The sequence below is a fragment of the Macrobrachium rosenbergii genome, chromosome 53 (genome assembly GCF_040412425.1).
Source record: "Macrobrachium rosenbergii isolate ZJJX-2024 chromosome 53, ASM4041242v1, whole genome shotgun sequence".
NCBI classification, from domain to species: domain Eukaryota; kingdom Metazoa; phylum Arthropoda; class Malacostraca; order Decapoda; family Palaemonidae; genus Macrobrachium; species Macrobrachium rosenbergii.
Genome location: NC_089793.1, coordinates 12,569,574 through 12,592,498, shown reverse-complemented (window position 1 = coordinate 12,592,498; position 22,925 = coordinate 12,569,574). Strand labels below are relative to the sequence as shown.

The window sequence follows — 22,925 nt, the reverse complement described above, 5'->3', positions numbered from 1 at the left end:
TTGTTTTAAGTGCAAGAAATTATTATGACAATAGCAATTTCTTCAGTCATATTAGATCCTGGTAATTCTTGCTAGGTACTGTTCCCCATTTACTATGCACATAATGACTTTAATTAGTAATTACAGTGTATTTTTCTTACAGTTGAGGAAACATCTGCGGAACAAACGTCTTGAAAACATCCAGCAACTTGGTGTGGACAGAATCATTGATTTAACTTTTGGTTCTGGAGAGGCTGAACACCATGTTATTTTGGAATTGTATGATCGGGGAAACATTGTGTTAACCAATAACTTGTACAATATTTTGAATATACTCCGTCCAAGAAAAGAAGGCGAAGATGTAAGGTAAGTGCAGTTTGCAAGTGTTTTGTGAGTTTAGAAAATGGGTTTGGTTTGCAAGTGTTCATTTTGCTAAAAGGACATACTGTATTTAGAAAATGTCCCATTGGGGTTCATATTGTTGTTATTATTATTATTATTATTATTATTATTATTATTATTATTATTATTATTATTATTATTATTATTATTATTTTATTATTTTTATTATTATTATTATTATGAATTAGTTTAATGAAATTACTTTAGTCGTATTAATAGGTCCACAGAGAACTCACCTGAAGGATTGGGTCTTATACGTGGATAAAATTGTAGCAAAGTACTGTACATTTAATTATAAATTAGTTCAGGAATCACAATATGGTTTGTTTGAAGGATTTGCCCATAAATGAGAGGTGAAAATTGGAGCAAAGTAAATTTACAGTAGTTTGATAGCTAAGTAGTAAGACTCCAAAGAGAGCAGATGAAAATTATAAGGCCAGAAGCAATGCAGCTGGGGGCCAGATGGATATTAGAAAGACCTGTAGTACCATATACCATATGCTGGGCCTAGCACACTGCATGCAGTACCCTTGTGTGGGGATAATTGAGTATATATATATCTAGCTAATCGTAATTTGACAAATCAACTATTCCTTCCAAATTTGTTTTTGATTAATGCGTCTTAGCTGATTTATTACACTTTGGTGCTTCATACTTAATTTGAGGATTTCTTGTTTTGTTACAGATATGCAGTCCATGAGACGTATCCTGTAGACAGGTCCAGAAAAGCCAAAACAGTGCCTTCCATCCAAGATCTAAAGGAGGTTTTGTCTGTGTCGAAAGAGAATACACCTTTAAAGAAAATTTTGAACCCTCTTCTCGGTAAGTACTATGGTGGTTTTATTGACATTTTATTTTAACCACCTGGTGTGTGTGTGTGATTTCTCAAGTCCCTCTGATATCACAATAGTCTGCCAATTAACTTATTAGATTGATATGACATGTAAGTGAAGGGGGGGTGTCATTTGTTTTTTCAAAGGAACTTGATATCTCACTGCCATTTAAACTGATCTAACAGTGCCTTGGCTGGCAGTAAAGAGCATTAGTTGGTATTTTATGACATATGGTTGAAGGATTTAGATACAGAGTGTTTTATATAGATAAGTTGTGCATAGATGCCATGAAATCATTGTGGATACATTTTGTGTACTAAAGTTTCACTTAATAAGGATGTCAAAATGAAATGACATCCAAAATAATGAATTGGCACCTAATTTGGTTTGATCTTTCAGATTGTGGAGGTGGTGTACTAGATCACAATTTGCTTGAATCTGGGTTCCCAGTAGGTGCTAAATTTGGAAAGCACCTTAAGGCAGATGATGATCTAAGCCAGTTGCATCTTGCAGTGTCAAAAGCACAAAGTACAGTTACTCAGTGGGATGCCAGTGCTGGGTTTCAGGTATGAATACACCTTTTGAAGACCTGTTTTTATTTAGTTATTTTCTGTAGTTTTTGGTATAAAAATTAAAAGAAATGCTTAGCAGTTTTAAGAATTTAATGTTTATTAAATTTGTAGCTACATTATAGCTGAATAAATTTGGACAACCATTCAAGTGTGCTGAGTAAATACTACATCTGTAAAAGACTTATTTCTGCTGTTAAATAATTTTCTCTATACAGTTCTTATTTGTAAATTCATGTTTACAAAAGAAAATATTATTGTTTAATAGCATTTTTAATATTATGGCTTTACTCAGTCAGGACAAGTTACAAGTATGTAGTAGCAATATACGAATTAGCTAGTACAGTATTAGCTGTTTGTATTGAAAATTGAGCAGTTATTTTCTTTATCTTCAGTTGTTACTTTATAAATAATCCATACGAATATTTTGGGAGGCCCCATAAATAATACTGTAAGATTAAGTGGGGAAGGGATGAGGAATGTACACGAGTTCTAAATAATTTCTTATATACAGTATTTTTGATTGATAAAAAGGTTTTTTATTTAATAATTAAGGTATAGCACTGTATATAAATTAGGCATAATGAAAGCTCAGCAGAGTACTTTGGCTACACAGCATGGGCAGACCTGTGTATGTGTACCTTTCTGTCTTGTACCAAATAGCATGGTATGGATAATAATCCATTCTATTGGTTTATTTATAAGCTATCCAAAGGAATTTTCAGTTTTTTTTGCTGTACATGACTATGAATTTAGTATAAATGACATTATGAGTTATACGGGAAGTATATGTTGCAGTATTAAATTAAAGTATAAACAGTGTTGGACAGCCATGCCTAGGCAATTTGGATTTATGAATATAGTTGAACTTACAAAGGGCTGCTCAGATCCAGCTTGTTTATTACTTTATTTTGATATAGGTTATTATATCAGAGATAATTATTGTAAATCTCTTTGCGTAGCATAAAAATGCAATAAATTGAGTATATATATATTTTACAGGGCTATATCATAAAGAAAGTAGAAGGAAGGAAAAAGGGAGATGGCACCATTGAAGAAGTTCATATTTATCAAGAGTTTATTCCTTTGCTCTTTACGCAATATAAAGAACATCCACATGAAAAATTCGACAGTTTCAACAAAGGTATTTTCAAAGTGCTAATATGTTATGTGAGAATTTTGTACTTCAGTAAAAAAAGCACTTCACAGTGATGTCATAACTCTTGGTAGGTATTTGCTCTGAAGGCATTTTATATAAATATGACCACTACTTTACATCAGGAATGACATCTTATAAAAATTATTTAACAGATATTCATAGTAAGTATCAAATATTTAGTGTAGTTTGGGCCTTTTGCCATATGTAGTAAACAGTCCTAAAGACTGCAGAATCCTCTCAACTCCCAGCTACATTGATTCCTGCTTTTTACCACAGGTGTCTGCACATTCCCTTTGATCTCTTCCCACATATTTGTCCAGCTTCCTTAAATTTGTCTTGCTCCAATTTTCACTTTTCATTCAAGGACAAATAGCCTTAGTAGTATCATTACAGTACTTTATACATAAAATAATGATAATATTTATTGGTACTCAATTTTCAACAAGACAAAAATTGCCATTGTGTTTTGGCTTTGTAGCAGAAATACATCTTGTAAGGTTAGTGCATTTCTCTTCCATTTAGTGGGCGTTTCTACTACCATTACAGTGATGTCCTCTTCTTACCTGTAACCTTACTTGTGGAATAATATAAACATATTATATGGCCATTGCAATATAACAGGTGTACTGTTACTTATCCACAAGCAGTATAAAAGAATTAAATAAAAAAACATTCACTGAATTTTGAGTACCCATTATTAGCTCTGTGAAGGTCTCCAGTGTGATGAATTAACATCTGAAAGTATGAACACTGACCTTTCTCCTGGTTAGTGATTAAGCATAAGAGGAATATGAAATTTATTTACTATAAGGAAAATTATTTTACTTGGTGTGCTCTTCTTCCAGCCCCTCTGATTTTTTCATGCTTGTATTACATATCTTAGGTTGTCTGGTGATTTTGGTGTGATAAGTGAAATATTAGACTTATTTTGGATTTTGGGGGCTGTTTCCCACCCATTACTGTCATTTTGCCTGTTTCGTTAATTGCACCTCCAGAAGTAAAATATAAATTTTGTATATATTTAACAAAGTTATTTTTTGATGTTGTCAAGAGTTTCATTTATAACCAGTAAATACTTTTATTTGAAAACCTATAACATTTTTAAATCATACTTTACATTTTTTTAAGTAATAACTGTGTATTTTTATGTAGCTTGCGATGAGTTCTTCTCCAAGATGGAAGCAGTTAAAATTGACCAGAAAGCTATGCATCAAGAAAGGGAAGCTCTAAAAAAACTTGAGAATGTCAAGAAAGATCATGAAAGACGATTGCAAGAACTGATGGATAACCAGAAGAATAATACTCTGCAAGGGCAGTTGATTGGTATGTACATTATTTTTGTTTTTTGTTACTTCATTCTTCTAGATAGAATTGGTGCTGTTTAAATTTCAGTTATGTTTCACTTTGTTTTCGTAACTCTCATAAGTGATGTCACTTTATAGGAATTTGAAGGGTTTCATGAAATAGTGTAATGAAAAGATTTAAAGAAAAAATTCCTGGCTGGAGTCTGTCAAAACATACTTTTGGTCTTAATTTTGTTATTAGGAAGGTTTTTACATGGATTTAATGCATCCATATTTAGTGTTTGGTAATTTTTTGTGGGTACAGTAGAATCTTGTTTTATGGCTCCCACACTGTAGGGTTTTGTTAAGTAACAAACATTTCTCTAATAAACCAAATTAGCCTGCCTGAGACACAAATTGAGTGTGAATTTGTCCTATCAGGACCTCAACATTTATCAGCCTGTGATACAGATGTATCTTGAGGATCTTTTTCATGTAATGGCATTAAAAGTTATGGAATCTCTTCAGTGGCCATCTTCATCAAGCTCCACTTCTCCGAACTTCTTTTTGATCATTTATAATGAGGTTAGGCCCAATTTGTCTTTAGGGCCCTTTCTTTCCCTTTTAAAGCCAGGGACTGGGAAGCCTTCAGTGCCATATTGGTTCTATATACATTACTGTATAACTCATAACAACAGTCATGGAGTTCTGTTAGTTGTCAGAATATTACTTGAAAAGAATTCTATGATATTTGTCATTATACATTTGCTTGTTACCTTTATGGCCCTCACTACCTCCACTGTACTGTAGATGGCAGTTACCATTGTTTGCTGCTAATCTTATTCCAAATTATTGATGACAAGAAACATTACAAGGAAAAATGTGGTTGTTTTCTATGTAATATAAAAAGGATTTTTGTGTAATGATATGAATAGTTGCTGGCTGGGTGTTTTTAGTCCTTCTTAAGATGCCTGTTTAGAGGTATGTGCATTTTTATTTTTTTACTGTAAATGTCAGAAAAGAGACTTTGAATGTCAGAAAAGATTAAAGAGTAAAAACGCTCTTAATGCAACTCATAAAAATCTTAGACATTATAATTTTGTGGTTGTCTTTCATTTAAACTATTTTAGGAATTTTTTGCTATCTGTAACATTAACAAAGTAATCAAATTTATATATGGAAAGTGAAAATAATTACTAAGCCAAAAGCCCCTAAACTAAGGTAAACTTTTGGACATGTGAAAGTCAGACAATGGCATTTGGAAAATTCAGGCAGTTTCTCATATTCCATTTACTTATTCAGAATATAATTTCTGATGACATAAAATAACTAAACAAAAGAGCAAACAAATTATTGAGTGACTTCTAAACCCTCAATGACTATAAATATAGATGGTGCTCTTGGAAATCACACAGGTCCATGTTACATTTATGATTGAATAGAGTGCATTTATAGTTCATTTAATTAACATTGTTTATCCTAACAGTCTCATTGCTTGGAACAGAAGTGATTATAGTCTTCTGTTTCTGCAGCTGTCCTGCTAATATAGATTTTATTAATGATAATAGTAATAACTTGTTACACTTGTAGTATTGCTTGAGAATACTGATTTAGGGGGACATTTTTATCTATTTAAAAACAGAATTGAATAAAGATCTTGTTGATGGGGCTATTTTGGTCGTGCGAAGTGCTGTAGCAAATCAGATTGACTGGCGTCAAATTGAGGAACTGCTGGCAGAAGCACAAGCTCAGGGTGATCCAGTAGCTCAGTCCATTAAACAACTGAAGTTGAAAACTAACACCATTGTTCTTTCTTTAGGGTAAGTTTTTCACTGTCATGATTGATTTTTCTCTTGTATTGTATCTCCTTCGCGAATCTTATTGTTTTTTAGTTGTATTGATGTTCTTGTTATGTTTGAAGGTTAAATGGTCAATAATATATAAAAATTAATCAGTGAGGAAAACAAAAATACTAGAATGTCATTTTAGGAAAATGTGGAAATCATGTTTTTCTGGTGTTTATAACAACAGTAGTCATTTAAACCTTCACTGTAAATCATATGAATGCATTCAGAAGTTAGCAGATCAGTTTTCCTAATCATATTCTGTTGCTATGAAGGGATCTTTTGTGGAGTTTTATTTTGCAACTGATTTGGAGGAGGCATTCTGTACAAATTTTGGTGTACTATTAGTAATATTCAGACTCCACTAAAAACCTGATATTTCTTCACATTGTGCAACCTTCTAATGTTGTATGCTTTAGGTGGAAGAAAACACTTATGAATTGATGGAAGTTTTCTTCCATCCATTTTGAATTGCTAAAGTTCAAGTACTGGGTCTTAAGGGAATGCAGGGAGAGAGACATGTGTTTGACCTGGTGGGGATATCTAGTACAGTATTCTGTCACTCTAGATGCTTTGGGATAAAAGCTTTGGGGCTGCTGACTATCCTATTTTTCCAAGGTCTCTATCTTATTTTTTTTTCTTATTTGGCATTCATTATGTATTTTATTGATCATATATTTAAGCTCTGTGAATGAGGGTAGTATGATATTATTTAGGATTTTTTCACAAAGGTTTACCTTTTTATTAATTGCCTCTTGTTTAATTTTTTTTTTTGTAGCTTATGCAGTAAATTTGTTTCACAAAAGTGCATTAAATTCTTCATATAATGAACCTTGATATAGCGCAATTCTGAACAAGGCCAGCAAAACCTTGTTAATTACAGACACTCTTCACATAACAACCAAGTTTTGTTCCTATGCCTAGGTCAGTAAGTGAAATTTGATATGCAAGGAGCTGCCTCTTACCAGTATTTCAAGAATACTGTAATGGGTAGTGGGTTTGTATCAGCCATCTTCATATTGTTTATTGTAACCTCTGCACCATTTGTTACATTTTTAGTATAAAGTATTTTCAAATGATTGTACATTAGTGTTCTGTATACTGTAAGAAACTGAATAGAGGAAATCGGCTCTTATATACACTAGAGTAAAATTCTTCTTAGCTGGCGCCTGTGGAACCAAACAGCTGGTTGCATCAAAGATGCCCATCTAAAATGCCACATGTGTATCCTGAACTGCCATTTTGTCATTTATTACCTATAAACAATACCTATTTTTCAGTTTTATTCTTAATTGATATATTGAAACAGATGACATGTACATTCACAATGATGCATTACACAGCAGAGATAAACATTCTGAAACTATGCATTTACTGTGTGTTATGTACTCACCTCTGTCAGAATTTTTTTAAAAATGAATTTGGCATGTATTGGCACCTTTCACTGCCTAATAATAGATATTCAGAAGATTTTGAGAGAGAAAAGTAAGCACTTGCACAGTAAAAGCATAGTTTGCCTTAACGTGATGCAAAAGTGTGCATGCACACTCAGGCTAGCCTGTGGGATAGGATTATACATCAACTTTACATAAAAACACAATCATTTATTGAACTTTATTCAAGTGAACTTATTTAAAATCTATACACAGACTCATATATAATTTTCAGAGGTCTGGTTAAACAAATTGTTTATAACTATAACTGGACTTCTTTGATTCTTTCCTCTATTGTGAGTGATGCTGCACTTTCAACTCTATTTAATAGTGAACCCTGAGTAGGCATAAGGTCAGATTAATATACTCATACACACAGGTATGGTAGTAGAATTGGCTGATAGGTAATGAGAGCCTACAGCAGGTCTGTTCATTTGCTTAAAGAAGAAAAAACTGTCCAAGAAATATTATTTTTATAGTATGTCATACTAAAATACAGGAAATCATTACACCATCCAAGCATATTTTTTACTTGAGTGTAGTATTGTATAACATAGGTTAAAACTTGTATTGGTAAATATGTAATGCAATATATTTACTGATAAACAGTTATATTAATCACATTTTGTTAAGGGACATTAACTTCATCCAAACTTTACCTAATGCAAGAGAGAAAGTTGGGGCAGACAGACATATGAGCATTTATATGATTGCTTACTGAACCTGCAGTTTACATGCGTACAGTACCCACTGGTGTGTTGTTAAGTGAGAAGTGTCTGTATTTCAAGTCCAATAATCTCCAAAGTACTATAATTTTTTAATAAAAGTATATAGCACAATATTTTTTTGCAAAAAACCTTAAAAGAGAAGTGAGTAATTGACTTGACTCAAGCTTAATATTATCCATTCCAGTGTTCAGTGGAAACTTGATCTATTAAATATTGGTTGTTTGTGTAAAAATATATGTTTAAAATATTGTATCAAATTTACAGTTGCACACTTTCCAAGGTTTTAGAAAGTTACTGCTAGACTTATGTTGTGAATACCCACAATATTTAAATACTGTAATAGATTTCACTGTTAACTTAGAATGTAAAACAAGTTTAGAAATGTAAAACAAGTTTAATTGTTAAATGACAAGTGAAGGTACTCAGTGACAATTGTTGAAAGGAGGTAAGCTGAAATGATTGAGCTTCATTAATTTTGCCATAAGCTTAGTCTTATTTTATATATTCAGTGACTAGTAAAATATCCATTTTAAATTTTCGTAACAATTCCATTTCTATTTGTGTTCCATTAATTATAGTAATAAAATATGTTTGAGGATGGTTTTACAGCCTGTTAAATACAGTAATGCATGCAAAAATACACGCAGTCATAAAAAATATAAGCATTTTTATATACTATCTATAAATGTATTTATGCATTTGTCTGTTGATTTTGGATTATGTAGCCACAATAATCTACCATGCACTGTTGTATATGTATATGTCTAAAGTTGGAAATCTATTTTTATCAAAATCTAAGAAGTACATGTGTAATAGTGATAAGAAACGGAGTTTTAAACATATTAAAGCTATAGTTCTGCAGTGTTGTTATTTAATGTACAGTGCATGGAAACAAAAGAAATCCTTATGGCATCCAAAACTTGTTACAAGCTGCTTAGACTTTGGCAATTGTACATCATTTACTGAAACCTTATGTAAATATGTAATCCACCTTATTTATTAATTAACAGAGTATTAATCACATTTTGGTGAAGAATGTAAACTTTATCAAACTTGAAAAAAATAACACTAGAAAGAGTACAGACCAAGACACCAACTGACATTCATTTCATAGTTTATGGAGGCTGCAACTAAACGTCATCTGGACGTGATGAATGTATGTTTGTTTCAGGTTTATTAAATTGGATAGAGGCTGTCACTACACACTGCATGAAATGAAAATAGCATTGGAGGGTCTTGTAATTTAGTCAGTGTTCTGAGCTGTTAATTAAATGTTCATTGAATGTGTGATTATTGCTTTAATCCCTGAAAATGGATATTTTTGATAATGTAATATCTCCAATTATTAGGGATCCATTTGATCGTGAAGAAGATGATATGTTCTTGGACTCTGATGAAGAACGTGAAGAGGGATGTGAATCTACGAAAATGAGACCAATGGCAGTTGAAATTGACCTTGATCTTTCTGCTATGGCCAATGCTAGGAAGTAAGTAGTTGCTTTCTGTTTTAATTTAAATTTGCAAACAAGTATATACTGTATACATCTGCAAACTGGATATGTCATTGATTTCAGTTGTACTTAATGTAGTAAGCAAGCATAGTCCAGAATTTATCAGTGCTCATGCTCTTGAATTTGTTCATCCAATAACAAATTAATTTTTCTTACATGCACATAACCCATTTAAAAGTGGACAAATTGAATGCTGAGTAACTGCAGAAACTTGTAGAGTGGTGATTGGTAATTGGTGATCCATCTGTCAGTTAAGACAGTTAAGAAGCAAAGAGGTGTATCAGGAAATCTTCAATTGGTTTAAACTTAATCTTTATTTTTTTCAGTTTACTGGTACAGGGTATTTTATTGATAATTTTATGAACTTGTTTGATGAGTTCTTTTCACTCTTGTCTATATTTTTTTGTTCACTTACTTAAATTCTCCTTTGGTCTGAGTTCTCATCTTTGCTCTTTTGTGTAGTCTAGGCCTTCTCACTGATTGGTTTCTTTCTACTTTTGTAAATCAGTACATCTTAGCCCTGTTATCCCTGCAAAGGGATACTGCCTATAGGTTTTCTGTTTCGTAGGGAGTAACAAGGTCCTTAACAGTTTTGCGAGTTTTGAGCTTTGTTGCCAAACCCAGGCCCCCCACATGATTTTTGAGACCACAGATGACCAGGACCAGGACCAAGATGAGGCAGATCAATGCCATGCAGAAATGCCTATTCAAGCTAAAACAGAAAGATACCCCCACTTACCCTTCATCTGCATAGTCTACTTCAAATGTGGAAAAAGCAGCAAAGAACTGTACCCACAAATGCAGCTGGAGAATAAACGTAAGAGTGGACATGCAAGGAAATAACGTCCACTTTCCCTGGCTCTACATCACCAACTGTGCCTCTGGCAGAGGGTTCCTGGTAGACATGGGTGCATTCAAGTCCATACTACCTGCATTGAAAGAGGACTGCTGGTAACCCTTGAACAGTGATCTGTCAAATGGCAGTCCCGTACCATCATATGGCTGCCAGGCCTTCACCCTTCACTTAATGCAAAGAAAATATTAGTGTGATTTAATCTTGGGACACTACATTTTCTTGGTGGATGTTGCTTATTGTTACCATCTGTTCCTGACCTCTTTCCAGATGGCAACCCCAACCACCAGCCCCAAGCAGTTGTCCATATCTTTGACATCACCTCCACCCTCCAAAGGACTGTCTTGAAATTTGACCTAAGGAAGGGCTATATCCAGGGTCTGCCCACCATGATGGTATCCTGAAGACCCAGTAACCAGAAGCAGTACCTACAGCTTGTGACAAGGCACTCTTTGACGACTGAGTCAGCTATTTGTGGCATTCCTGATGCTATAACATCTGAGAGAGGACTGATGTTCATCTCTGAGATATGGGCTGTCCACCAATAGCCTGGCAGAAAGAACCCACCAATCCCTGATTTTCTTGCTCATTGCTAGGTGTGATGGACCCAACTTGAAGTCATAACTATCTTGGGTTCTCCTCTGCCTGCACATCACTCCTAAAGAAGAGATCGTTACTGTTTTGCAAAACATCTGTGTTCATGATGAGTTCTTCCCTACTGGCAGTCACATACAGTTGCATATGAAATTGTAAGAATGACATTTTGTATAAATGTCTCTTGTAGAATATCCACAGTGACATATGTAAAAATGGCAGTTTGTAATGTGAACATATCACTTGTAGAACATTCACAGTGTCACATAAGCACCTGTCACTTTTTACATTTCTCATTCTTTGTCTCTTTTGAGAGTTGGGTTCTCTAAGCTACGAGCTTCACCATCGAATTTGGGTTTAGGAGCCAGGTTCAGCAGCCAATCACAGAGGACCCTCGGGTTTAGGAGCCAGGTTCAGCAGCCAATCACAGAGGACCCTCGCAGTTACATGCTTGTGCATCACTCGTGTTACATGTCACTGGATGTCAGTTGCATTCTTGCTCAGCCCCCCGTAACCACATTGAGTATTGTGTGAGATTTAGTATGTTTTATTTGAGGGATGCCATTCATATATGTGAGGAAACTTTCCATAAAGAGGCAGTACTTAATGTTGAGCTTGTTGACGCTAACACCTAAAATTGTTCCCGGTCTAGTCATCACTCATTCATGAGTATATTTAGTTCATATGCACACAGAAACAAACTATACAGTAAGAAGAACTGCTGTTCAGTATCAGATCGGCAAGGATTATGAAGGAGGTAATCAAAGTGAAGACCCTTTACCTGTGTTTATGGTTGACCGATATCAACCCTGTGATCTCAAATTAGAAGTGATTGAAGAGGGATCAGGATTCACTCAATTTGATCTCAGGTAATCATTGGACGTGGATAAAAATAGGAAAATTCTACATAATTTTCATATTTCATAGATACAAATGTTTTACTTTATTTTTACTGAAAATTCCTTGCTTTCCCTTCTGATTGGGGAACAATCTGGTATGCAGACATGATTCCAGAAATTAAGTACAGTTGACAGTTGAGAAGAGGGACTTCTTCTTGCTAGAGAGAGTCTCTCATATTGATAACCACTGCTTAAAATTGGTATGTCTACTTTCAAGAAAGCATACGTAGAAGTAAGAGGTTTGTATTTACAAAATAAAGATTTGTACATATTCTATGAACTTAATGCAGTTTGGTGTGCATCAACATGTGCTTTTCCAATGATGAGAACTTGTGCTGTTTTAACAGGTATTTTGATCAAAAACGACAAGCTGCCAAAAAGGAACAGAAGACCATAAGTGCATCTGAAAAGGCTTTACAGTCTGCAGAAAAAAAGACACGTCAAACTTTAAAGGAAGTTGCAGCGATTACAAATATTAACAAAGCAAGAAAAGTTCATTGGTTTGAAAAGTTCCTTTGGTTTGTATCATCAGAAAATTATTTAGGTGAGTGTTGTAGAAAGGATCTGGAAAACTGTATGTTGCTTAGTATACTTGGCTTTGTTTGTTGACAGTAGTGTGGTGTATTGGTATTTAGTTGGCTGGAGTAGACCTTAATTTTGAATTTGAATCCCATGTAATAAAATGCCCTGGCATGGATTACTTATACCTTAAACTTTAATCTAGACATATGAAGTAGGAAAGAAAATGGGAAAATATATGAAGGGAGAAGGAAAATGGTAGTATAGAAAGATAGGAAAATAAGTAAAAATAGAACAATATATTTCTTAATCAAACATCACATTAGGTACAGTTACATGATACAATAATATAAAGGAATATGGACCTGTTTATACTAGAATGGCCCTGTATGGGTGTATCACTTATAGTGTACCATGCACAGCACACTGAAGATGGTACTAAAGTTTCATAGCAGCGTCCTTTGGCTCCAACTGCATCGCTTTCTGCCTTTTACTAGTCATCTGTTTTACCAGGTTTATTGTTTGTCTCCTGCTTCTTAACTTAACCTTGCTTCTATTTTCACATCTCATTTAAGAATAGATCCTATGGGTTAACCTTTTAGTCTAGAAGTATGATTTGTTGGTCTCATTAAACTTATGATATGATAATACTTTATACCAATGTGAAATGTTTAGCAACAAGAAAAATTTTATTAAACTGTAAATACTGGTTTGTCATATTTTTGGTTCTTGATGATAAGAACGATAGTTATTTCATAGTCCATTTAATATTTGTATTGGTTTGTACAGTTGTCTGCATGGAAAGCATAAAAATTCATGTTTTTGTGGAAATATTTAAAAGATAGCTCAAAGTTTCTTATTGATGTAAAGGCCATTCATTCAATCTGTAACATTCATAGGCCAATTAATCAGTGTATATACTATTTTTTCATCACCACTAAGCATATAGGACATTTATAAGGAAACTGAACATTTGTTAACACAGGTAAAGAGTTTAGTATCTATTTTTAGGTGCTATGGTCATATTTGGAGGATAATTGGAATGTAGTTGCAGGACTTTGGAGATGCACAGGATGATGAAAAGTGTAGAAAAATAAAAATGTGGGAAGTAATGAAGTTGTACAGGTGAAAATGATCCCAGCACTTTAAAGAGAAACTAAGGGAAAATAAATATGGTGAAAATTTAATGAGGAAACAAATCTTTTCCATTAAAGACCCAATTAATAGTAGGATGCTGTTTGTTGAGAATGCACTCTCATGCTGTTAGAGTTATTATTTTGAACAATTATTAATTACAGAGGTAGACTATTTTATTGAAGTACTTTGCATGACTTTTATTACAGTAATTGCTGGTCGGGATAGTCAAATGAATGAAATGGTTGTGAAACGTCATTTGCGCCCTCGTGATGCCTATGTTCATGCGGACTTACATGGTGCAGCAAGTGTCATCATAAAGAACCCAAGTGGCAGTGACGTACCTCCTAAGACATTACATGAGGCTGGTATTATGGCTCTGTGTTACAGGTAAGAACATTTTGTGTTAATATTTTTATAATTGTTAGTTATGCTGATAAGTTGTAGTGTGGTTCCTTAAGCATACTTGATTAAAATGAATTTCCACAATGCACAGAATTTATTTTGAAATCAGAATATGATATCACAAATGTGATAACACATAAGGTTTAGGCAGTAAATAATGAATAGATGTTCATATATATTGTCATTTTTTAGATAAACAAAGAGTATGATGGTGCTTATAGTGAACTGCTTTTTATCCTTGATCAAATTTATCAATGTTTTTAGATAGGATGCTTAATTTATAAGTGTTCAGTGACTTGTGCAGAACACTTCCATAACATTACAGCTGATACACTACCCAGAAGGCTGATAGCCGTACATTGAAGCCTTTTTGTACGCTGCATCATTCAGCTCTGTCTTGCATTCACTACTACTTCCTGGATATTAAGATAATTGCTTTCCAGTAGTTCCTTCAGGCCTTCTATCCAGCACTCAGGTTCTTCAGCACTCTAGTTCTACATATCCTTTCCCTCCAGTTAATATTGAAGTACATTATTGTCACCAATTGATCATCCTCCTTTTATTTTCCACAAGACCACACACCTCAGAACTTTCCTGTTTTACCACTACAGTATTGCATAGCCATATTTCTTATACTTTTAATTATTCTTTTGCACAAACAGTTCATCTCAACAGTTTCAGCACTTTTATTTCATTTGCATTTAACATCCACACTTCTTCCATAAAGGAGAGGTGGTTCAATGGTCTGTCGTACATTCCCACCTTGGCTTCTTTAGACATTTCAAATTATTCCAATCCTTTGTACATAGCAAGCTACCTTCTTTGCATCACGTGTTCTGTGAGAAACCACTGTCATCCTTAAGTTATCTGTTTCCTCCTGTCATCTATTTTCTCTCATTCTCATGTTTAGTCATTACCCTTCTCATTTTGCTAATACTTTCACCATATTTTGCTATTTATCGTCGCTGTCCTAAATCAGTACTGTATTAGCTGGAATCAACCATTCCACTCTTTATTCACAATTTATATTCTCCTGTAACCTTACATCTACCACTGTTCATTCTTGGAATCACACTGCTCCATTTATAGAAATAGCCTTGAAGACCTAACTCAACTTTGTCTCAGAAGCAATTTTGCAACAAACCAGTCACTCCTGCTTATAAATATTCTATGTGCTTAGCTTCCACCATAAAAACTTTTAACTGCTCAACAGCATATTTTTTACAACATACTGTACATTCTCATAACCTCCATCATTGTGCCTCACTGATTCTACCTTAAGCTTTTTCTAGGTTCAGGTTTGCCACATTCAGATGTTTTCTTTTACTTTTAAATTTAAAGAACTGTTTCATTGGTTTGTACGTGTGAAGCAACCATTTTTTTTATTTTCAGCCGAGCTTGGGATGAAAAAGTTGTAACGTCTGCCTGGTGGGTATGGGGTGATCAGGTGAGCAAAACTGCTCCAACAGGTGAATACCTCACCACAGGAGCCTTCATGGTTCGTGGGAAAAAGACCTTCCTCCCCCCATCCCATCTGGTATATGGATTTGGTTTCTTGTTCAGATTAGAGGAAGATTCTGTTGCAAGGTATGTGTTAATTTATTTTTGGTGGTTCTTAGTATTGATTTATTAGTAAGGTGCAAATTGTGAAGTATTTGATTAAAAACAGAGCATCTATCTTCATATTATTGTTTTCATTCCATGCTTCCCCCTTAAAAAGGATTCCTTGCATTATGAGTATATTGCTAAACTGCTGGGAGTGGTCTGGTTAAACCACCAAGCAAAAGTAGTATCTATCATTCTGATTAACAGATTATATCATTTGACACTGGCAATACACAGTGCAATGGAGTGGCATTTAAATGTAATCATTGCAACATGTGATTTGTTGAAAATTTTGAAATCATGTATTTAAAGAGACATGTGATTACGAGCCTGTTAATCATAATTAGCCTTTACTCGGTGTGAAGTGGTTCCAGTCCTACCAACTTAAGAGAATTTGAATGAAGAAAAGTCCCATCACACATCAAGTTCACCACTCTCTGTCCTGCAAGGTGACACTTTCTCATTCCTAAGTGCAACTCGATTAGAATGGATGTTTGCTTGCTTGCAAGGATATCAGTTTTTCCAAGTTATGTTGTATCATTGATTCCATTCTTATGTTATTTTATCATTCGTTTTCTTGCTCACCAATATTCAGACATAAGTTAACTGTGAATGTTTTTCTAATATCTTAAATGAGTTATAATTATATAGTGAGTTATTTTGCATTGCCTTTGGCCCTCAGTTGGTGACTTGGTGTTGGCGACATAGCACAGTATTTGCTTTTTATTTTTTGTATTCATAGGTTAATTTATTTTTCGTTGATGTTGTATTCTTTTGCAAATTGCCATTTCTTTAGGGCTTTATTATGACTTTGGAGTAGGTTTTGTAGGTTTTCATTAGTCAGGGAATTTTGATTAGTTTGTGCTCCATGTTTGTTTTTATTTTGTTATTTGATGTCTTTATTTCTTGGACTATGTGCATTAATGTTTTTATTGTGATTCAATATGTTCCCTTAAATATTTAGGATTTATTCTAAGCCAGGAGGGAGGATTTGAAGCTGAAGTTGAAAGTAGGATAAAAGCAGATTGGGGGGAATAGAGGGAGGTTTCATGGGTATTATGTTACAAAAGAATGTCAAATACTACTGTAATGTAAAAATAAAGAACAATTATACTGTAATCAGGCCAGTGGTGAAGTATGGTTTAAAAAGATGGGCATTAAGAAGAAGGAGGAACAGAAGCTGGACCAAATAGAAATGAGGATGCTGAGGCATATTATGACTAATCTTGCTGCGTTGAGATGCTAAAAAATGGTGAAATTAGGAGAAGATTGTGATTGTATGGGAATTTGGTAAGAATGAGTGAGGAGGAGGGAGTGAGGCAGGCTTTGGTGTCAAAGGATTAGATGGCATGATAAAGTGAAGGAGGATTTGGTGAGGGAGGATGTAGCAGAGGACGATGCTTTTGATAGAAATAGTTGGAGAAGATGCATCAAGGCAACCACCTGCTTAACTTAGGTATAGTGGTGGGGTGAAGATTTTTAAATGAGCAACATAGAAATTTTCTGATCAAACTTTTTCTACAACCATAACTAGTACTGTGATAGTAATGAATAAAATGTGGGAAAGTATGTTAAAGTATGCTCTGTTTATTTACTACTTGACATTTTTCAAGTCTTGATAGCATATGTATGTCCATATGGACATGATAGGGATATGTTAGTGCTAAGGTTGGCCTAACTAGCTTAGGTTAGTATAAGCTTGAATAGAATATTAAATTTAAACCAAAGGCTAAGAGCTGGGACCTATGAGGTCATTCAGCACTGAAAGGAATTCTGAAAGTACAAAGGTTGTAAGGTGTAACAGGAAGAAAACCTTGCAATTGCACTATGAAACAGTTATTAGGAGAGGGTGGAAAGTAAGATGGAAGAAAGAGAATCTGAATGGAAGTACAGTAAAAAGAATGAAAGAGGTTGCAATTAGGGGCCAAAGGGATGCTGCAAATACTTTAGGCAATGCCTACAGTGCATCGCTTGAGGTGCACTGACAGCACTAGCCTCTACAAATGTCTGCATTATTAATGCACCAAATGTAGCTTAAAAATTATGAAATGGATGAGATTGATACCTAACACTGCAGTCTGATGCTGACTGTTTTACTGGTATGGCATTGTGACATTATTAGTATATTTTTTACGATGGGCTAATAAAGAAATGAAAATTGTAAGAATAAATCCTTTACAGTAACAGTCTTTGTTATTGCTGGTGGCTACTGTATGATACCCTTCCAATTGATTTTCTCTTAAATATCACCTAACTATTTATGTTGAACACATTTCATGTTTATTTTACTGTCATTATAGTCATTATTGTTTTTTATTTTTTTATATGAGAATGCCCCTTTTTCAGGCATGCAGGAGAAAGAAAAATACGCACTCTTGAAAATGATGACATCAAGGATTCTTTGAGAAATTTTTCCATTAGCACTGAGGAGGAAGACATAGACATCCCTTTGGATGATAAAGATGAGGATTCATCGGAAATGAAATCTGCAGATGAATCACAAACATCTCTGACTACTAAAGGTATGGTATACAGTACATCCTCTTTTTATTGGCCTGAAAAATCTTTAAAAAATAGAATTTAATACCCTGAAATTTGAGAGTTTTGTTTGGTTGTCAGAGCTCAAATTCCTAATGAAAGTTAGATATTTTTTTAAGAATAATTCAAACAGATCTGCTTCTGCCAACTTCTATTTTTGAAGTATAAATTTCTGTATTTTCTAATTTTTGCTGATTCCTTTATAACAAAAGTATTGCTAAGTAAAAAATAGTTTTTACTGTTCTGTATTTACGAAGCTGTAATTTTTGAATTTCTATAATACACAGTATATATAAGTTTACTTCACTTTAATGTATTAATGGTGTTGCCAGAAACCTTATAAAATGAGATGGTGCACGTATGATGCTCTCATTGTAAAAGTATAGGGTGGCATTTTCTTTGCATGGACAGTGGCATGTTTACTACAGGGGATACACACCTTTAATTCAACAGTTGATTAGAATATGATTTACTTTTCATTTGGAAGTAAAATGTAATGCAGGTGCCACAATAAAAATCCCTATATATTGATGACTTTACACTTGCCTTTGCCCATTTGTGTTGAAGTAAGCCTAAATTCTCGGTTTATGGATATGACCTATTATATGACTGTTACAGTGCCAAGTGCAGAGACAAGAAAAATGTCAAGTCTTTTAAGCTTTTAAATGTTCTTTTTCTTATATCTCTTCACTTTGATGATAAAATCTGTATTAACTTTGCAAGATTTGTACCAATTTTATAAGTTGTATGTATATTAACCAACTTTCAGAATAAGAGTTTTGAATTCATAGAGTACCAAAATGAAATATTTTTTGAAAATTTATTATCATTTGAGAGTGACTGTCATTAGGCCATACACAATTAATATTTAATGACATATTATTTCCATGAATAAAATACCTGTATGTTACAAGATAAATGACAAAACTTTTGTTTTGAATATATATTAAGCTGTCAGTTGACAATAAATGAGCAGTTAGTACACTCAGTTCATACAAGTATACAAAAGACCATTCTTTTGTATGTTACATGAGACATGCAAGTACATACTTATGACAGATAATTTTAATTATATTCCAGGATCTTTGATAGCAAGGCTTCTCATTTACAGTTAATCACCAACTGCTTTGATTGGAAAGATGAGTTCATAGTAAAAGGCAAAATACATGCAGAGTCAGAACTGTTCAGTCTGTAAGCTTATTGTATAATTTAATGTTAATTAAAGAAAAAATTTTGTCAGATCTATTCCATACTCAACATGACAGTTTTCTAAGTAATACCCAAACAACCTTGAACCTGTTACATTTTCCAGTATGCCATCAAGAATATTTACTAGAGAAGGCATCGTTCTGAGAAATTTGGTCCTATTACAGTTCTAGTACTATGTTTTTGGCACTGCTGCTACTGTAACTAATATTTCCCAGGTCTGAAAATGTTCAGGCTGCCAGAAATTGTCAGGTCACACATGTGCCCTGTCTCCAGCTGAACTAAAATATGTAACACATTCATGTAAGTTGTTTTCCAAAAAAATATACTTGCCTTTCCTTGTTTTTGGTAAGTGGAAATAATGGATGCTACTGTCTTTGGTCTTTGGATTTGAGCAGCCAAAGGCAGCCTAGTATGCACCAACCATACTGACATTCCATGTAAAGTAGCTTGCATCCTTTGTGAGGCATCACTGTCCATGATCCAAAATGGCAGCAGGTGAAGTGCACAGTCTCATTTATAAGGTCTCTAGTATTACTATATGCCCATGAGTTTTTCCATACTTGATTTCTTCAAAATAGACTAATTTTATTATAATCTTTAACATGGTTTCATTGATAACCAGCAAGTAAATTCTCAACATACTTTTTATAAAAAAAAGCATGGCAGATATAGCTGTTGACAGTACTTCATAATAGGGTACGCTATATTTGAGTATATCGTAAAGAACGAGTATAAAATTGAGTAAATTCAACTAATTACATTGTATCTTGAAACATTATATTATCAGTTACAAAAACTGCCCCAAAGAAAATAGTACAGTATGTATTTTGTAATAAATCAAAGTTCCTCCTTTTATGAAGTGTTTACTTTCAGAGGATAAGGCAGATACCTCAAAAAATAGTGTTGATAAGGAGTCTGAAGAGGAAATGCCCGAAAGCAATGATGAGCAAGAACTTGTAGAATATCCGGATACTGTTGTTGAAATGACTCATATTGCAGGTGACCAGTAAGTAAGATTAATTCAATGCTGGAGACTTGCAATTATATTTTGATATTTACTTTAGGGGTTGCTGAGAATAATTTGGATTATTCCACCAAGTCCTGTCAGTGAAGAACGCCCATAAACTCTCTTGTAGTTTAGTGGAGTTCTAGTGTCAGCGTGATGCACATCTCTTGTGCACTTCTTTCATTTTGAACACGTATGTATGACATGAATTTTGGTATGTGTTTTTACTTCTCATCGGAATCTCCATTTTTTTTGAGTAGCTGTATCTGGTGTTTGGAGCGGTGGTAGCATTATTTATATTAAAGTTTGTTGTTTACTAATTGCTTCTTCCTATTCAAAAATTTTCAGAATTATCTCCATGCAGGCTTCATAATTCATTATAACTCCAAGGTAACAAATGTTCTGCATCCGTCTAACTCTGCCTCCTTACTGTGATGATCCTCTTCCTTCTTTACCTTAGGCATTGAAAATTGCTAATCATTTGAGCCTGGTGACATCATTTGCTGTCGTGCAAATTTTACCTCTTGAGATTCGTGTATTTGCAAGCGACATCACCTGTCGATAATTTTCAGCAACTTCAAGTTGTCATTTCTAGTAGGCAGTGAAAAATATATTTACATTGAGTGATAGAAGAAAAATATTACTATGCTCATGAATGCTCAGAATGAGATATGTTGCAGATCTGATATGGTTAATACATTTACATTTTGGAATGTTGAATATTTTCTTTTGTATAATGTGTCATAAATATTACGTAGTATTGTACAGTGTTAATAAATAACTGCTACTTGTCACACACAGCCACATTTCTGAAAGGATTGCTGGGGAGTACTTTCTTTGTAACTGCCTTTTGTCTCCTTTACTGGATTGCTTTTCTTCCTTTTGCCTTTCAGTCATTCATATGGTTCTTCATATGTCACTTTCGAACATTTTCTCTCAGCTGTTCCTCAAACCCTCCTATACTGTCCCAGCATGTTTCAACAATCTTTCTGGTACAGCGTTTGCTGTGGATTACTCATGTAATAGTGTTTTCCAGCTGGTCATGTAGTTTTACTATTTTTCATTTTTTTACCACAGTCTTAACCTCTTCAAATTATCATTTCTTTATTGGTGGTATTCTGTGCTAGAATTTTAAATCATCAAAAGAATAAGATAACAGTTAATTATGTGTTTTCCAGGTTGTCATAACAGAAGGAAGTAATTCACTCATCAAATAATTGTTTGAAGATGAAAATTTGAATTAGTTTAAACTATTGTTTCATGGTGTTTAGAGCTTCCTAGAAAAGACAGTTTTATTGTTATTTGTATTACTTGCTGTGTTGTTTAATTTTTTCTATCAAATGATTGAATTCTTTGCTAAAACTGTGTATTTATTCATCTTTTATATTGTTTATAGGTTTGCATTACGTCCTCGAACAGTGTCGGTCACGTCGCAACATTCACAACACTCAGAAGGTGCAGATGATAAAGAAAATATTGTGTTTTTAGGGGATAATCAGCCTGTCATGGTAAACAAGCCTAAAAGTAAAGAAACTAAACAGAGCAAGGGTATGTATACAGTGTTTCTTTCCTCCTTATTTATGACCTGTGTTTTCTGTTGTGTGTGTGTGTGATTTGATTCACTGGCATTTGACAGATGTTATTAAGATTAATGTATGTAAACTTTATAATTTCATAGGGAAATTTCCTTTGTGGAAAAGAGATTTTAGGTTGAAAATTGTAACTGCAGTGAGACTCACTTCAACTTGCAGCTTGGTATAAGAGTGCATTTAATTTAGCTGTTTTTAAAGCAACATTGGAAATATTCTGTCAGTGATCTATTGCTTATTATGTTTTCATCTAAATATATCAACAATTGCTTGACTATTAATTCCATATTCAAGTAAAACAAAGGGTATACCAAGCAGAATTTACTGGGAAGAGGAGCACTTATAATTCCCAGGGGTGAGGGCTGCTTCTCAGCTGGTTTGAAGTAGGTCCCATCTGTCACCCAGCATTATTTGGTCTAGTCACTTAAAAAAGTGATACTGGTAGACATTCCTTTTACAGTGTTCCATCAAAGTTATTCCCAGTTTATTGTGTGATTTTTTGGCTGATTAAAATGGGAAGAAATTTGATGGAACACTGGAAAAGGAATGTCTACCTGTGTCAAGTTTTTTAAGTAACTAGTCCAAATAGTGGTGGGTGATATAGGCAATGGGGAGGGGGTCTACCTCAAACCAACTAAGAGGAGCATGCCCTCACCCCTTGGGAATTATAAGTGCTCCTCTTCCCTGTAAATTCTGCTGGGTATACCCTTTTATTTCACTTGGATATGGAATTAATATTCAAGCACTTACAGTATGACTGCATGGCACACTAGTTGTTGGTAACATCCCTTCAGTCCCATCATATGTTTTGTCATAGACTGCATGTCTGTTTT

General features: G+C 34.0%; 1 protein-coding gene across 2 annotated transcripts in view; it reads left to right on the top strand.

Moving 5' to 3' along the window:
* The window catches only part of Clbn (Nuclear export mediator factor NEMF homolog Clbn), a 40,263-nt gene that overhangs the window by 5,393 nt on the left and 11,945 nt on the right, over window positions 1-22,925 (top strand). For both annotated transcript variants that reach the window (XM_067096675.1, XM_067096676.1), the window contains exons 4-16: window positions 143-345; window positions 1,067-1,203; window positions 1,614-1,780; window positions 2,786-2,927; window positions 4,095-4,265; window positions 5,868-6,045; window positions 9,580-9,717; window positions 12,435-12,631; window positions 13,950-14,130; window positions 15,538-15,732; window positions 18,097-18,272; window positions 20,371-20,503; window positions 21,900-22,051. In XM_067096675.1, the coding sequence (XP_066952776.1) occupies window positions 143-345; window positions 1,067-1,203; window positions 1,614-1,780; window positions 2,786-2,927; window positions 4,095-4,265; window positions 5,868-6,045; window positions 9,580-9,717; window positions 12,435-12,631; window positions 13,950-14,130; window positions 15,538-15,732; window positions 18,097-18,272; window positions 20,371-20,503; window positions 21,900-22,051 (2,170 nt within the window). The remainder of the gene's footprint in view (window positions 1-142; window positions 346-1,066; window positions 1,204-1,613; window positions 1,781-2,785; window positions 2,928-4,094; window positions 4,266-5,867; window positions 6,046-9,579; window positions 9,718-12,434; window positions 12,632-13,949; window positions 14,131-15,537; window positions 15,733-18,096; window positions 18,273-20,370; window positions 20,504-21,899; window positions 22,052-22,925) is intronic.